Source organism: Balaenoptera physalus, assembly GCF_965194825.1.
Source record: "Balaenoptera physalus genome assembly, chromosome: 11".
NCBI classification, from domain to species: Eukaryota; Metazoa; Chordata; class Mammalia; order Artiodactyla; family Balaenopteridae; genus Balaenoptera; species Balaenoptera physalus.
In genome coordinates, this window is record NC_138896.1 from 23,360,667 (window position 1) to 23,377,144 (window position 16,478).

Sequence of the window (16,478 nt, forward strand, 5' to 3'; positions counted from 1 at the left end):
GGAGGCGCGGATGGGATGAGTGGCGTTGCTCAGTGACAGCTGGTCTGGCAAAAAGAACGGGGTCTCCGGGCCGGCTGCCGGGATGCTGGCAGGTGGTGGGTGGGGGGCGGTGGTGGTGGAAGGGGGGGGTGGTGGGGCGACTCCCCTAGGGACCCGGGGGCGCGGCAGGGGAAGTAAAGATTGCGGTGGGAGGGGCGGAAGTGACGTCGCGTGGGGCGGGTCTGGCCGCGCACAATGGGCCATGGAGTTCCCGTTCGATGTGGACGCGCTGCTCCCGGAGCGGATCACGGTGCTAGACCAGCACCTACGGCCACCGGCCCGCCGACCCGGAACCACAACGCCGGCCCGGTGACATCTCAAACCTGCCCCCACGGCCCTTCTCTCCCGGTTCCTCTCGAAACCTGGTCCAGGCACCACGCCCCCTTCTCACTGACTAGTGTCTGCTCCTTTTGATGTCCTGGCTCGCCTTTTTGGTGACCTTTGATCCTAGAACTAGTGGGGTTGATTGGGGCTTGAATCTGTCACCTTTCATCCCTTGGCCCCATGGTGGTCCCAACCAAAGGATGTGGTTGACCTGCCCTTCCTGCTTCCCCACAATAACTTCAAGGGAGGAGGGAGTGTACCACACTGAAAGGAAGTGTGGCAAAAGTTTGGGTTCCAGAAGAGTGGGGCGGGAAATCAGGTTGGAAGATTCCAAGGTAAAGGCAGAGGGCCTGAAGTACTGAACTGGGGTTGCGGTTATCGCCCAGATTCCCAGGGAGTGAGTGCCCAGGACCCTCTAATTCAGTGAGTATCTGACTCTTGATCTCCTCTCTTTCTGTAGTGTTGATCTGCAGCAGCAAATTATGACCATTGTAGATGAACTGGGCAAGGCTTCTGCTAAGGTAATGGGGAGTCTGCATGGAATAAAGGGAGGCCTCTCTGGGGACAGTTGGTAAGGGAGGCCTGGGTCCTGTGGAAGGGACTTGTAGAAAGTCTGTCTTCAAATTCCTGGCAGGCCCAGCATCTTCCTGCTCCCATCACCAGTGCATCAAGGATGCAGAGTAACCGCCACGTTATGTATATACTCAAAGATACTTCAGCTCGACTGTGAGTGCCAAATACCGTTCTACCCTATACTTAATTCCTCCCTCTCCCAGCCCCTCTCCCTATTTTGACTCTACCTCTTCCAGATAGCTGCTCATTATTGTTATTTTCCCCATTCTACAGGGCTGGAAAAGGAGCCATTGTTGGCTTCCTTAAAGTTGGATATAAGAAACTCTTTGTACTGGTGAGTGTCATTGGAAACTGAAAGTTCATATGCCTTGGCTCCTGAGAACAGAAGTGCTGGAGATTGGAAGGTGGCAATGATGTCTGGGTCCTAGAAGGTCTTTGTTGTTCTTTTACCTCTTAGGATGACCGTGAGGCTCACAATGAGGTAGAACCACTTTGCATCTTGGACTTTTACATCCATGAGTCACTTCAACGCCATGGCCATGGACGAGAACTCTTCCAGTATATGTTGCAGGTATTATTTATCTCTTCACCAGTTCATCCAAAATGGAGATCAAAGGCCCCTTGTCCTGAGTCCTTCCAGAGGCCCTGCCTCCCCACCCTCCCACCCCCCATGTTCCCATATCCTTCCCAGGTGACTGGGTTCCTGTTGGCCTGCTTTGCCCATGCCTGCTCCTACCCTGAGTCTCCTGTTCCCTGCAGAAGGAGCGAGTTGAACCACACCAACTGGCTATTGACCGACCCTCACAGAAGCTGCTGAAGTTCCTGAATAAACACTACAACCTGGAGACCACAGTCCCACAGGTTAGAGGTTTCAGAGAGTAGACCCCACTGAGCATTCCCACTGAATTTATTTATTTTTTGCAGGCAAACAAATGGCACCTTCCAAGCACTCCTTATTCCCCATTATATAGGACTTATTTTATACAGCTAAGTTCTGGGGGGCAGGGTACCATCTCTCATCCTGCAGCTGTTTCACTCTCATCTATTTTTATTCTTCATCATGGGCTGTTGTGTACACCCAAAAGTCTGTTTATGCCCCAAACATAGTCAGCTCATTTCCATCTCCTTGTTTTCACATAGACCATTACCTAGTCTATCAAGATTTAGTAAGGGCTCAGAATAATATACATTCCCTGTCCTCAGGGAGATTTGGTCTATTTTGGGCAAGGTGGTTTGTTTATAAGTAGACGCAATATAATGGTGCTAATGCTGTCCATTCATTCAACATATATTTATTAGAGTAGCTGGCACTGTTCTGGGCTCTAGAAAGACTTTATTCAATGAAACAGATAAAAGTCTCTGTTCTCACGGAGCTTATATTCTACTTGGGGAGACAGACAAACATAATAAACAACTATATACTATGATTGATGATAAGTGCTCTAGGAAAATGAGAGCAAGTAAGAAGGCTTGGGAGTGCCATGGTGAGGATGGGAGTGTGTGGGATTGCAGGTTTAAATGGGATAAGCAGGAAAGGCCTCACTGAGAAAGTGTCACTTGAGCAATAACTTAAAGAGGTGAGACTATGAGCTAAGTAATATCTGGAGGGGGAGCATCCCAGGCAAAGGGAACGGCTAGTGCAAAGGCCATAGGTGGGAGTGCGCCTGGAAAATTGGCTGGTGTGCCTAGAGCAGCATGAGTGAGGGGGGAGTCTGGTAGATGACATCAGAGCAGTAATGGGGGAGGAAAGACATTTAGGATTCTATAGGCTATTGCAAAGACTTTGGCCTTTACTCTAAGTGAGAAAAGGAGAGCCATCAGAGGGGTTTGAGCAGGGGGAGAATATGATGTGACTTACTTTAAACCAGAGCACTTTGCCTGTTAAGAACAGGTAGTAGAGGGGTGAGGGTACACGCAAGTTAGGAAGCAACAATCCTGCTGAAAAATGGTGGTGGCTCAGTCTAAAATGGTAGCAGTAGAGATGGTAAGGAGTGGTCAGATTGCAGGCATTTTGAAGTTAAAGCAAATAATTTTTCTTGATAGATTGTTTGTGAAGAAAAAAGAGGGAGTTAAGGGTGATCCCAAAGTTGTTGGCCTGAGCACTTGGAAGGATGGCATTGCATTAACTGATGGAAGGTGGAGCAGCTTTGGGGGAACATAGTAGGAGTCCATCTTGAATATGTTAATTGGAGATGTCCGTGATGAGTCCAGGTTGGTTACTTCCCTGGAGTTCAGAGAAGAGGTTTGGGGTGGAGAGTTTTCACCACACGTAGGGTACTGAAAGCAGTGAGACAGAATGAAACCGCCATGGAGTGAGTATCTATAAAGAAGTGGTCCAAGGACTTGAGCCCTTGGGCACTCTTGGAAAGTCAGGAAGGAGAAGCAAATGCAGCTGAGGAGTGACTAGTGAAGTAGATGCAAACTTAGAAGTAAAGTGACCTGCAAGGCCAGTGAAGAAAGTGTTTGCAAAAGGAAGGAATGGCTTACTGAGTCAAGTGCTACTGATCACTGAGGTAAGAAGAGGTCTGAGAAGTGACCATTGGATTTAGCCTCCTGAAGCCACTGGTGTTCCTGACAAGCGGTTTCAGCACACTGGTGGGTGGAAGCCTGGATGGAGTGGCTTTAGGAGATTGAGAAGCTCAGAACTGGAGGCAGCAAGAATAGGCCACTCTTTTAAATGCTGCTTTAATGTGAACAGAAATAGAGCAAGAGCTAGAGGGGGTTATGGATCAAGAGAGGGTTGATTCTTTTCAGTTGCATAAAAATGAACAGCATAAGAATGACTCAGTAGAGAGAAAATCTGATGATGTCAGAGAAAGTGGGAAGAATTGCTGAAGCAATGTCGTTGAGTGGGCTTGGGATTGGGTTGACAAGCGAGCCTTGGGTAGGAGCACGGACAGTTAATCCCTTGTAACATGATTAATTGGTGTGCTTACAGAGGGGGCATAAAGTGAGTTAGGCTTATCTTAATCTTGAAAGGTGTTCGTCAGGTGGACAGAAGTGGGCAGGCTAAGGTGCTTTTCATGTAGGAACCAGCACGAGCAAAGTCAGAGAGATATTAATCTACCTTTCAGGGCACTGCAAGCAGCTTTGTTTGGCTGGAGTGCTGGGCATATGCTTGTTGGGGGAGGATGAGGGTGGGTGGGTTGGTAGACACTACAGCAGGGTGAAGGCAGGAGATAGACAGGGTCTCCTTAGAATGTGCTCCCAGAGTAGGACATCATTTTTCCATTAAGAGGCAGCAGAGAGCAACGGAAGGAACACAGTATCCAGCATCAAATGCATTACCCAGGTAACATGTAAGAGCAGGGCAGTATAGAGTGTAAATAATATTGGGTTGGCCAAAAAGTTCGTTCCAGTTTTTCTGTAACATCTGTCTGGGAAACCTGAACGAACTTTTTGGCCAACCCAATAACAACTGATGTTTCATGAGCTTTGTGTGGTATCTACATGCATTCTCTCTGTTGATCCTTGTACATGTCTTTGAGGTAGTTGCCATTATTGACCCCATTTTGGGTTTATACAGATTAGTGACTTGACCAAGTTTGCACAGCTAATAAATGGTAGAGCTTGAATTTGAACCTATAGCCCCCTTTAATGACTACACTGTATTCCTGGCTGAAATGCCTCAACTAGAATCAGGAGTCTGGGATTTGAGACCCAGTTCTGCCACTTGTAGCTACTAGACTTTGGGCAAGCCATGTCTCCAAGCACATATATTTCCAGTTTTCCTGGGTATATACCTAAGAGTAGAATTGCTGGGTCATATGGTAATCCTGTGTTTAACTTTTTGAGGAACTAAGAAACGGTTTTTCCACAATGACTGCAACATTTTACATCTCCATCAGCAATGTGTGGTAGCTCTGGTATCTTGACATCCTCACCAAAATTTATTTTTCTTTTTTCTTTTTATAATAGCCATAATAATCGTTGTGAAGTTGTATCTCTTTGTGTTTTGATTTGCATTTCCCTAATGACTAATGACGTTGAGCATCTTTTCAAGTGCTTATTGGCCATTTGTATATCTTCTTTGGAGAAATGTTTATTCAAGTCTTTGCCTTTTTTAAAAAATTAATTATTATTTTATTTTTGGCTACACTGGGTCTTTGTTGCTGCATGTGGCTTTCTCTAGTTGCGGTGAGCGGGGGCTACTCTTCGTTGCGGTGCGCAGGCTTCTCATTGCGGTGGCTCCTCTTGTTGTGGAGCACAGGCTCTAGGCGCACGAGCTTCAGTAGTTGTGGCACACGGGCTCAGTAGTTGTGGCTTGCGGGCTCTGGAGCACAGGCCCAGTAGTTGTGGCGCACAGGCTTAGTTGCTCCGTGGCATGTGGGATCTTCCTGGACCAGGACTCGAACCCATGTCTGATGCATTGGCAGGTGGATTCTTAACCACTGTGCCACCAGGGAAGCCCTATGCCCATTTTTAAAATTATGTTTTTTGTCTGTTTGTTCTGGAAGAGTTCTTTATGTTCTGGATACAATACCCTTATTAGATATACGATTTGCAAATATTTCCTCCTATTCTTGGGTTTTCTTTTCATTTTCTTTTTTTTTTTTTTAATTTATTTATTTTTATTTTTGGCTGTGTTGGGTCTTCGTTTCTGTGCGAGGGCTTTCTCTAGTTGTGGCGAGTGGGGGCCACTCTTCATCACGGTGTGCTGGCCTCTCGCTGTCGCGGCCTCTCTTGTTGCGAAGCACAGGCTCCAGACGCGCAGGCTCAGTAGTTGTGGCTCACAGGCCCAGTTGCTCCGCAGCACATGGGATCTTCCCAGACCAGGGCTCGAACCCGTGTCCCCTGCATTGGCAGGCAGATTCTCAACCACTGCACCACCAGGGAAGCCCCTCATTTTCTTGATAGTGTCTTTTGACGCACAAAAGTTTTTACTTTTGATGAAGTGTAATTTATTTTTTCCTTTTGTTGCTTATGCTTTTGGTGTCATATTTAAGAAACCATGTCCAAAGTCATCAAGATTTTCCTCAATGTTTCCTTCCAAGAGTTTCATAGTGTTAGCTCTTACATTTAGTTTTGATCCATTTTTAGCTATTTTTTGGTCCAAATTAATTATCTTGCGTGTAGATACTCAGTTATCCAAACACCAGTTGTTGAAGAAGTTATACTTTCCCTATTGAATGGCCTTAGCACCCTTATTGAAAATCAACTGACCACAGACATGGGTTTATTTCTGAACTCTATTCATTCCATTGGTCTATATGTCTATCCTGTGCCTCTACCACACTATTTTGATTACTGTAGCTTTGCAATAAGTTTTGAAATCAGGAAGTGTGAATCCTCCCCAAATTTGTTATTCCTTTGTTAATCTTGAAGATTATTTTGGCTATTCGAGGTCCTCTGCAATTCAACTTTAGGATCAGCTTGTCAGGGTCTGAGATTTTGACTGAGTCTGTCAACAAGGACAGGAAGGCTGGCTTTTGTTCCTCCCACTGTGGTTTTTCTAGCACAGGGTTCTGTACGCAAGTATGTGCTGAGTGGCTGAATGGACATATATATTTCACTTGTTTCATCTTACAGGTGAACAACTTCGTGATCTTCGAAGGATTCTTTGCCCATCAGCATCGTAAGTTTTCTCACCTTGTGTGTGTTGGCCAAGCAGTTGGGGTGAGGGGAAGGAAGGAGGTGGATTCTTGGTCCCATTGGACCCCTCACTGAGGGGCACCACCGCTTCCTTCCTCACAGGGCCCCCTGCTACCTCTCTGAGGGCAACTCGACACTCTTGTGCTGCTGCGGTTGATCCTATGCCTGCTGGTAAAGCTGCATTGAATGGGTGGATCTGTAGTGCTGTGATGACTAGTCACTCTGGAGGCCACTGGGAACTCAGTGCAATCTGTGGGCAGTTTGGGAGAATTCTAAAGCAACCCAAGTCCCCAGCAGACATTACCCATGTCCTCTGCCCTCATGGGAGCTCAGTGTATTTATACTTGGCAAGACTTTCAACTAAGCAAGCTCATTGGGAGCCTGTTTGACAGTTGACATTGATGGAGCCTCTTGCTGCTTCAGGCCCATCAAAATAGGCCAGAGTCATGTTCCTTCATAAACTCCTCAGGCTTCTGTCAGCCAGTGAGGGACAGGCAAGTGCAGTCAGCCCTTCCATTTCCAGTCATAGAATAGTGACATGAATGGTCCAAAGCTTAAATACTAGTTTTAGAAGATAACACTCAGAATTTATAACATTTCCAACCAAATAATGAAATTGATCTGGAGAAACCATACCTAGGAGGTACTGAAATGCTGCCCAGGTTCCGCATTCCATCCTCATCCACGCACATGCTCCCTGCTGGGCTGAGCCCCACCCCTTTCTCCTTCTCAAGGCCGAGGGGCACAGCCTTCTGCTGGCTGAGCTGTGTGCACTTGCACAGGAGGGCCCTTTCCTGAAGGAGCTGGCTCTCTGGCTAGCTCTCTCACCTCCTCCGTGGCCAGGAAACAGAGTAACCACCACCCAGACAGCAATCTGTCACCAGTGATTAGCATCTACCAGTGTCAGGCACAGAGAGGCAGTTCATATCCGTGACCGGCTCTGATTTCCAAGGCTTCCCCCATCTAGCTCCTGCTGACCAAAGCTGTGAGAGGGAGAGAGAGCCAACAAGGACGGTGAGGACCAGGTCCACACGGGAGGGGACCCTAAAGTTTAAGTGGATCCGCTGGGCAGTCTCTCATTTGCCACGCGTGATGGAGAAAGAACCTCTTGAGAGGGAAAGGGAGGGGCAAGTGGAGAAGTGAGGAGGCGGGAGGCAGGGCTGGGACAGTCCGTGAGCCTCCCATTTACTCTGTCTGGTAACTCCTTTCCAGGTGTCTGTGTTTTTTCCTCATCCTTTTTTTCCCCTTATAAAACGTAAATCTCTTTTCTATCTTTGCTCCGGAAGTGGAGGTTCTGCCCCACCCCAGCCTCCCCTGACCTCTCCAAAGCAATTCCTGATTAACCAAGGGCTTTGTCCATCTTGTCTAGAGGGACCTGGGGTCCTCGATGGCCCAGCTGGGACCATTCCACTGCCCCAGAACCCCAGGGGGGCCTGACAGCGCCCACTGACAGTAAGAGCTTGCCTCCCTTGGCTGCCCTTCTCTTGCGTCTCCCAGGCCCCACAGTCTCCCCCAGATCTTTCCCCCCAACTCTGCATTCAGCCTACTCCTTCTGGCTCTCCTCAAAATGCTCCAGCCTTCCCCCCGAATTCCCTTTTGGTGTGATGGCAGTGCCACAGAGCTGCTTCTGCAGTGGAGCTGAAGTCTCCTTTCCCCGGAGGAACTGTGGTGTCAGGGATCAGAGGTTTGGGGTTGTGGGGGTAGTGAAGGGGTGCACAGTATGCCTCCTAATGCTTACCTTGCCTGTGTCCTCTCCACTGCCAGCTCCAGCAAGGAAGCTGCCACCCAAGAGAGCAGAGGGAGACATAAAGCCATACTCCTCTAGTGACCGAGAATGTAAGACTGGGGTAGGGGGTCTGGGCCTGGGGGGGGGCCTTAACCCAGGGGAAAGATTTGTTTTCTCTAAAGGCTCTGATTTCTCTTTTTTCTACTCTAATCTTTGCTGTCATGACTCTCTTCCCTTTCCTTTTTCTTCTCTGTCTTGCTCTTTTTTCTCCCTCTCCCCAGTTCTGAAGGTAGCTGTGGAGCCTCCCTGGCCCTTGAACAGGGCCCCTCGCCGTGCTACACCTCCAGCCCACCCACCCCCGCGCTCCAGCAGCCTGGGAAACTCACCAGAACGGGGTCCCCTCCGCCCCTTCGTGCCAGAGCAGGAGCTGCTGCGTTCCCTGCGCCTCTGCCCCCCGCACCCCACCGCCCGCCTTCTGCTTGCTACTGACCCAGGGGGCAGCCCAGCCCAGCGTCGCCGCACCAGGTAATAGGAGCTGGAGGGTTAGGGAATGTCACAACTGTCAGACAGGGTGTTAGAAATGGCAGAGGGCAGTGTAAATCCATCAGAGACATGAAGCAATAGGACAGGAGGACTGGAGAGTCCTGAAACCTTTCAAGAAGAATATATTGGAAAATATTTATGGGAGTGGTCTGGAAATAAATTACAGTGAAGGAGCAGAATAGGACTTTATGTAGAGTCTAGGGACTCTGGTTTAAGTGAGAGCTGGGAGGAAGCGTAGGAAGAACACAGATCCGTTGGGTGGGTGACTGAGCCTCTAAGATTGGGGAAATCAAGGTTCAGCATTTGCTGGGAAGGGGCAGGATCTCTGACACAGTTTGGGGAGCCACCAGCCCTGGGTCAGTGCCTTGTGTGGCAGGAGCCCATCCCAGCAGGCAGAGAATGGGCCTCTCCTTTTTTTCTCTCCCCAGCTTTCTCTTCACCTCTGACTTCTCTTTCTGTTTTTCTCTCCCCCCCCCATTTCCCCTCTCCCCTCCTCCTGTCCATAACATCCTTCCACAGCTCCCTTCCCCGCTCTGATGAGAGTCGATACTGACAGACAGCTAAGCCCTTCCCCTCCCTGGGAGACCTGGCGAGGGCAGAGACCCCCCTCCCTGAGAACCCCAGACCGGATCTTCCATTGTATCCCCCAACATCCAGGGGAACCTGACAGAGCCCATAGGATTCCCTCTTCCCCTTTCTTGGACAACTGGGTTGTCAGGGTCCCAGATGGCCTAATGCTTTGTAGCTTTTCTTACCATAGAAAGCACCCCCTCTCTCCTAATCGGGCTCTGAACACTCTCCCACAGACAGCCCATTTGCTGCCAGACTTCTTGGTTGGGCGGCTCCTACTAATTATCCAGAGAAGCATAGTCTTGCTTGCAGTCAGATTCTAGAACACCATGGAAGGTCCAAGGGCCTCCTCTACCAGGGAAACCTTTTAAAGAGTCTTGTCCATGGAATGAATCCTATAGTCCCACTACACTGTCTCCTGGTAGCTCTAATACTGCTTCGTGCTACTGACCACAGCTACCCTATCAGCCTGCTGACGCCAGCCAGTGAGTGAGCTCTGCTTCAGAGCAGTCCAGTCAGGTAGGACAGGGACTTACCAGCTCCCCAGGGGATCCACTCAACATTGCCAAACTCTTAATTTCCACATGCTGTGTGTATGTGTATCTGTCAGGGGACCCCCAAGCTGATGTCTGCTTTGAGGCTCTAGACTCGCCCCATTCTACAGACACCACCACTTCCCCTGGGTCCAGGTTCTGTGAGGGAGTTTGTTTCTTGGCAGTAGATCCCAGCAACCACCCTAGGATCACCCTTAGCCAAGTTTCAGAAGCTAAGCCTGAGTCTCAAGGCTCTATTAGCTCCTGGAATACCCTCTCACAGCCATCCCTCCCCGGTCGCTAGATACTGATAGATTCCTGTCTTGTGAGATTGTCTTGAGATGATGGGGGAACTCCTCCTCTGGCCTTCCTTTCTTCTTTCCTCCATAGCAAGAACCTTCTTCCCTGCTCCATACCCAGGGTATAGAACATCCTTCCCCCTCCCTACCCTCTGGATGTGTGCTAGTTCAGATACCCCTACTGTATTCCCCCAAACCCTTGGGAGCAGGATCTCCCTCTCTTCTGACTCACTCCTTTTTCTTCTCCCTCTCAATGTTGTCTGAATAAAGTGTGAATTCTTTTGTGTTTTTTAAATGGACATTTTCAATGATAAAAACTACAAAAGAAAAAAAAAACACCAAACAAACCTTAAGGTCTCAGCCTCGTTTGTGCATCACCCCTTATTTTCCTGGGATCTCAGGACCTCTGTCCCTCTCTCTCCCTCACCTCTGAGATCTGCAGATCTTCCAGCAAGGAGTCTTAGAGCTCCCCTTGCAGGATCTGGTGTCTGCCTGTCCCCATCTTCATTGTGGGATCTTCTGCGGATTGTCTCATGTAGTCGCTGGATCCCTCTGTGTAGCCTTCTACATCTACTCCTCCATTCTCTCCAGAAACCTCTAGCTCTCCCTAGTCACTTCTACCCTTTATCCCAGGCCAGCCCTTGCTGAGATGTTAAGATTTACTAACATCTCTGGGATCCACTAATTGCCTCCTGATAACAGTCCCCTAATTGTTTCCTGAATTCCTCTTCCCGATGATTTCCTGGCCTCTCCCTCACTAAACCCTTGGATCTCTTTCTCAAGACAGTCCTTTTCCTAAATTCAGCCTTACCACTCCCTATATCCCTCTGGCTGAGGTATCCTAAAATTAAGGTAATCATGTTTTCCAAACCAAACATCAGGGCACCTGGTCCGACAAAAAAAATTTTTTTTGCATATATGTGAATCTGGTTGTGTGTGTGTGTGTTTGTTTTTGGCCGAACCACATGCTTGTGGGATCTTAGTTCCCCGACCAGGCCCCAACCAGGGATCGAACCTGTGCCCCCTGCAGTGGAAGCATGGAGTCCTAACCACTGGACCGCCAGGGAATTCCCCTGAATTTGTTTTTATGACATGATCTGGAGCACATTTGGCCTTACTTTTAACACATTACCTCAACTAGGAGTAATAAAGCAGCAAGTCAGGACTGCTTCAGAAAATCTTGGGGTATAAAATGAGCTCCCTTCCCTTTTCTGGGGCACAACTTAGATTAAAATCCCACAGGAATGATAACTACCCCTCTCTCTGTTCCTGTGCTGTTCCTTTTATTATTCTCCTCTGATTCCTCCATACCCACTCATCTTTCATCCTGTAGCCTTTTCCCCATCATCTCACATTTCTTCTACAGCAGGACTCCCCCAGGGCTGGTAGCCCAAAGCTGCAGCTATAGCCGCCATGGGCGGTTGAATTCCTCATCCCCCAATACAGGTAAGTTATTCATCTCCTTATCCTCAAATCAAGTAGGCCATATTCACTACCTACTCCAGCCTTCCCATGCACATGCCTGGTATTTCCACAGGCAACCAAGAACTGAAGCAGGGGGAGCAGGAAACAGAGAATAGGTGAGGTCTGACCCCTCCCCTACCAGCCTCGCACCACCTCTGACTCCTTTCCTAACATCACTCTCAACTACTTCCTCCTCCTAAATCCCACTCTCTGAACTGGACACCAGCTCCTCCCGCAAAGCCTTCCACCTAACACCCTACAAGCCTCTTTCCCCATAGGTTCGACTCGAGTGCTTCCCTTTGGCAGTCTCTGAGGGGTTTCAGGTTTGGACATAGCACTGATTGTTCCAGCCTCATACCCCATCATACGTCCTCTACACAAGAGCCAGTCAGCCCTTTAAGAAGCTGTGATCTTAATTCTCCCTTTAGTACCCCTGTAACCCACTCTCCATCTCCCTCCCACCTACTAGGTCTGCCAGTGAGGAGCAGGTCTTGTCACAGCATGGGTCTGGGGAGGAACCCATGCACACAGTTCCTCCACAGGCCCAGGCTCCACCAGCCCAGTCCTGGACAATGGGCGGGGACATGTTCAACGCCAGGTTCATTCGAAACTTGCAGGAACGTCGCAGCACCAGGCCTTGGTGACCGCAGCCCCCTGTCACACTTTCAAAGTCAGTATTATTTCTCTCTCACACAGGACCTAGCCAAAGCCCGCCCTCACAATGGATGTATTCATTCATTCATTCATTCGACAGGCTTTCTTATCAGTGCCAAGTCATTTGTATCTTATTTTTAACCACAGCAATAAAGTATTTATTTTTATCACGAGAGTTACTGAAAACCGCGATTGTCATTATTTCAATCCCACCCGTCACTCTTCGCGCGCCCCGTTCAGCCCCATCATCGCCCACTTTTGCGCAAGCGCCACAGGTGAGAGCAGTGCTCGAGGCCGCTAATTTACTGCGCAAGCGCTCTAAGGCAGCCTCCGAACCGGCGAGCGCAGGCGCACTTACTGCAGACCCAGCGCCTCACCGCCTCCCTGGAACCCGCCGCAGTGCGCAAGCGCGCAACATCTCCGTTTCCCTCCCCTCAGCCCTTCACCCCCCCCCTTCCTTTCCCCTTCAAGAAGCCGGCTCCGGGGCACGCTCACCCCTGTGAGGAGGCCGGACACGGGAGGCGCTGTCTCCATTCCCGGAAGATCATGTACCAGCCCAGCCGGGGGGCGGCCCGGCGCCTCGGCCCCTGCCTCCGTGCCTACCAGGCTCGTCCCCAGGTGAGAGCAGAGGGGAAGCGGGAAGGAAGGAGAGGGGGCGGGGAGAGACCCTCCCCAGAGTCGGCGTGTGGGGCGGAGCGCGCGCCCCGTTTCGCGCAGGCGCAGTGACGTCCCACCGCTCCTTCCCACCTGTGCGGGGCGGCGCGTTTAGGGGTTAGGGGTCGTGGGGATCGGAGGGCGGCGCCGCCTGCCCTGTAGAGCACGGGACGTCGGTCTCCCAGGCCTGCGGGGGCAGGGGGGCTGGAAGCTGGGGCGGTGGGGCGCGTCCGCATTTCGCCCGCGTTTCCGCGGTTACCTGTGCCTGGAGGTGATTTGAAGGGCAGGGGGCGGAGAAGTTCGCGGCGCCTCCCGGGAGCCGACCAGACAGACCTGCGGGCCGCGCTCTGCAGCCCGCGCATCTTGCACCCGGATAGCGGTCCCGGCGGGAAGGCCGGCCCGGGTGGACCCTGTTCGGGCCCCTGTGCCCGGGCGGGCAAGATGGCCACGCCCCCGGCGGAGACAGCGCCTCCGGGACACCGTTGGGGACAGAGGTACCCGCGCGGCCCGCCCGCTCTCCCGATAATGAGTCCCCTCGGGGGGGTTCGTTGGAAACGGAGGGACTCGGGTCAGGCCTGGCTTTGGGTGACCTCTCCCTCATCGCAGTTTCGACATCAGTAAACCAGGGGCATGAGGTCCAGCCTTTAACAGTCTCCTGGGCCTTTTCGTGTCATTAGAGGAGCCCGAGTGATGAGCTTACTGCTTAACAGGTCGCAAAGTTTTATTTACAATTATTATCTCATATAGTTCTCATAACAACTCAGTGTGGTTTCATCGTCCTCGTTTATAGGAGGACATTTATGGGAAACTCAGGCTGAGGGAATGAGAGTGCCTAAGGTTACATGATAGAATTGGAACTCAAAAGTCTCCTAGTTCCAGTTGGATGTTCTTTTCTCTATATAACCTCTGCTTCACACACTCGTGGAGTTGTGTTAGAGGCCACAGTACAAGACCTGTAACTTATTCATTCATTTGTTCATTCTTCAAATATGCACTCTTATGATTCTTGCTGTAAGAGAGGCAGACCTGCCCCCAAACAGGTTTGGAATCTTAAACAAATCTAAAAGTATTTGCTAATGTTTGGGGGAGGTATTTGTACTTTTGTCACAGGAAAGTGTTTCCTTCTGTTTTAAGTAGAGATGGAGATGAATTTTCCCTCTAGTAGTTCCATCTCTCCTGTCAGAAGGACCAGGTGGGACTGGAAGCGTGTTAATGGGCAGTTTGGATGGCAGGGCATTAGGCAGCTGGATTCTTATCTTTTTCCCTTTTGTTCTTTCTCCTTAGGACCAGCTTTCTCCACGGGCCCTACCATTCCCACCTCTTTGGCCTCACTCCATGACAACCACTTCTCCACCTCTGCCTCTTTTCTGGTCTCCCCCACCCCCAAGCCCTCCCACCCGGCTGCTTCCCCGAGCTCCCCCACTACCTCTCCCTCAGGTCCAAGCCCTCACCTCACCATGGGTGGTTCTCCCCCCAGGAAAGGGGGAGGAGGGACCAGGACCTGAGTTACACAGCGGCTGCCTGGATGGGCTTAGGAGCCTATTTGAGGGACCTCCCTGCCCCTGTCCTGGGGCTTTGATACCTTTCCAAGCCTCTGGGACTGCCCACTCTTCCCCTGCCACTCCATCAGGAGATCCGAGTATGGAGGAGCACCTGGCTGTCATGTATGAGAGACTGAGACAAGAGGTAAGTCAGTTCAGAAGTGGCCTTTGTCCGAAATGGGAAGTGATGTAGGTAATTCTTAAAAATAGGGAGTCAGTCAACTGGATTCTTTCTGGGAACCATGAGACGGGCATAGAAATATGTTATAAACATTTCCCAAGGAAAAGATGCCCCTCAGTTTGGATTAGAGAAGTTAAACATGGGATGAGATGACCTTTCACTCGTGAATAAGGAGACACTAAATATAGAAAACTGAGAAATAGGATCATCTTTTCTTTCCTCCTGGTCTGATGCCTTCTTCCACCTAGCTTCCCAGTCTCTTCCTTCACTCCCACGACTACACTCTCTACTCATCGGATGTGGAATTCATCAATGAGATCCTGAACATGCGTACCAAGTGAGAATCTACGAATGGGTAGGGCCTTGGGGAGGAAAAGGACCCAATGCTATTTTCACTTATTAGAGAATGTCCTAGGCTGCTTCTCACTGCTGCTCCCCATCCCATTGTCAGATACCAGTTTGGTTTATTGATTCTGCCATCATGAGATTTCTTTCCCATTCCTTCCTCCCAGAGGCCGGACATGGTACATCCTGTCACTGACCCTCTGCCGCTTCCTGGCCTGGAACTATTTTGCACAGCTTCGGCTGGAGGTTCTACAGCTGACCCGCCACCCTGAGAATTGGACCCTGCAAGCCCGCTGGCGGCTTGTGGGGCTGCCCATCCACCTACTCTTTCTGCGTTTCTATAAGCGTGACAAGGAAGAGCTTTACCGGTAAGAGAAGTGAGAAAAGAAACACACTACAATTTCCTAATCTTACCCTTTTGGGAATCTATGGTCTAGTCTTCTAGACAATCCTGGATCTACCCTGACTTGACCGCAGGCTCCTTGAGGGCAGGATCTTTTTTTTTTGTCTACTTTAATCTAACAAAAAATAGGGACTCTGAATATATTAGGAAGCTTCTGAACTCAGTTTCTTCACGTACATTACCTGGCACATAGTAGGTACTCAAATACTTATTGAACAGGTGAAAATTCCTGTCTCATAAGTGGTGCCTCACAACCTTAGGTAAAGTACCTGGTAAATTTCTGGCACAGAGTAGAATCCCAAGAAATTCTTAGGCTCAGCCCAAACCAGTGGTTCCCAAACTTTGCTGCACAGTGGAATCATCCAGGAATCTTTTTAAAATATCGGTGCCAGACATTCTGATTTAATTGGGCCAGGGAACAACCTCAGGATTTTTAAAAGATCCCCAGGTGATATAATATGTAGTAAAGTTTAGGAACTACTAAACAAATGCTTGAATTAAACTTTGGGACCAGTCCCCTTCTCCCTCAGTGAGCCTTTCTCCCTTCACCAGGACCTATGATGCCTATTCCACCTTCTACCTGAATTCCGAAGGCCTCATTTGTCGCCATCGCCTAGACAAAGTGAGTCCTAGGGCTGGGTAGGGGTGGGGTGATGGGGTAGAACATCCCACCAGCTGGCATTAACCTTTCTCCCTGCAGCTGATGCCTTCACACTCACCCCCAACGCCCGTGAAGAAGCTGCTAGTGGGAGCCCTGGTGGCTCTGGGGCTGTCGGAGCCAGAACCCAACTTACACCTGTGTTCCAAGGGCTGATCAGGAACTGGGGCAGAGGCAGCACGGAAGACTTGCTACGCACAAGAGGAGGAGGTGGAGGTGGCCAAAGACCTCAGGAGCCAGCTTCCTCCCCTCTTCTCTCTCCTTCTTTACTTTCCATCTCATGCTGTGTAAAGCTGCTGTGTAATTTAACTTGTAAATAATAAAATCTAAGTGAATATATGAGATGGAATTTCCATGTCACTTTCTCTGAATCTCTAAA

At 49.9% G+C, this 16,478-nt stretch overlaps 2 protein-coding genes across 14 annotated transcripts; both read left to right on the plus strand.

Annotated features, from left to right (window-relative positions):
- Window positions 1-195: 195 nt before the first annotated feature.
- On the plus strand, window positions 196-12,490 carry ATAT1 (alpha tubulin acetyltransferase 1; the record flags this gene model as incomplete). Of its 12 annotated transcripts, none has more annotated exons than XM_082415424.1 (13): window positions 196-348; window positions 824-884; window positions 998-1,089; window positions 1,210-1,270; window positions 1,394-1,507; window positions 1,696-1,797; window positions 6,466-6,511; window positions 6,631-6,699; window positions 8,293-8,364; window positions 8,536-8,779; window positions 11,533-11,645; window positions 11,737-11,779; window positions 12,133-12,490. In XM_082415424.1, exons 1-13 carry the CDS (start codon window positions 242-244, stop codon window positions 12,305-12,307), a joined length of 1,299 nt encoding a protein of 432 aa, XP_082271550.1. In that variant the 5' UTR covers window positions 196-241. The 12 variants fall into 12 exon arrangements, with proteins under 12 accessions (XP_082271550.1, XP_082271554.1, XP_082271555.1 ...); XM_082415428.1 differs by having other exon boundaries at window positions 11,566-11,645; XM_082415429.1 differs by having other exon boundaries at window positions 11,569-11,645.
- A 211-nt stretch (window positions 12,491-12,701) lies between these two features.
- Window positions 12,702-16,441, plus strand: LOC309638930 (uncharacterized protein C6orf136 homolog). 2 transcript variants are annotated; one of them, XM_082415489.1, is made up of 6 exons: window positions 12,702-12,935; window positions 14,256-14,657; window positions 14,942-15,030; window positions 15,206-15,406; window positions 15,994-16,063; window positions 16,142-16,441. In XM_082415489.1, exons 1-6 carry the CDS (start codon window positions 12,864-12,866, stop codon window positions 16,253-16,255), a joined length of 948 nt encoding a protein of 315 aa, XP_082271615.1. In that variant the 5' UTR covers window positions 12,702-12,863; the 3' UTR covers window positions 16,256-16,441. The 2 variants fall into 2 exon arrangements, with proteins under 2 accessions (XP_082271615.1, XP_082271616.1); XM_082415490.1 differs by lacking the exon at window positions 12,702-12,935 and adding an exon at window positions 13,108-13,465.
- The last annotated feature ends 37 nt before the right edge of the window (window positions 16,442-16,478 follow it).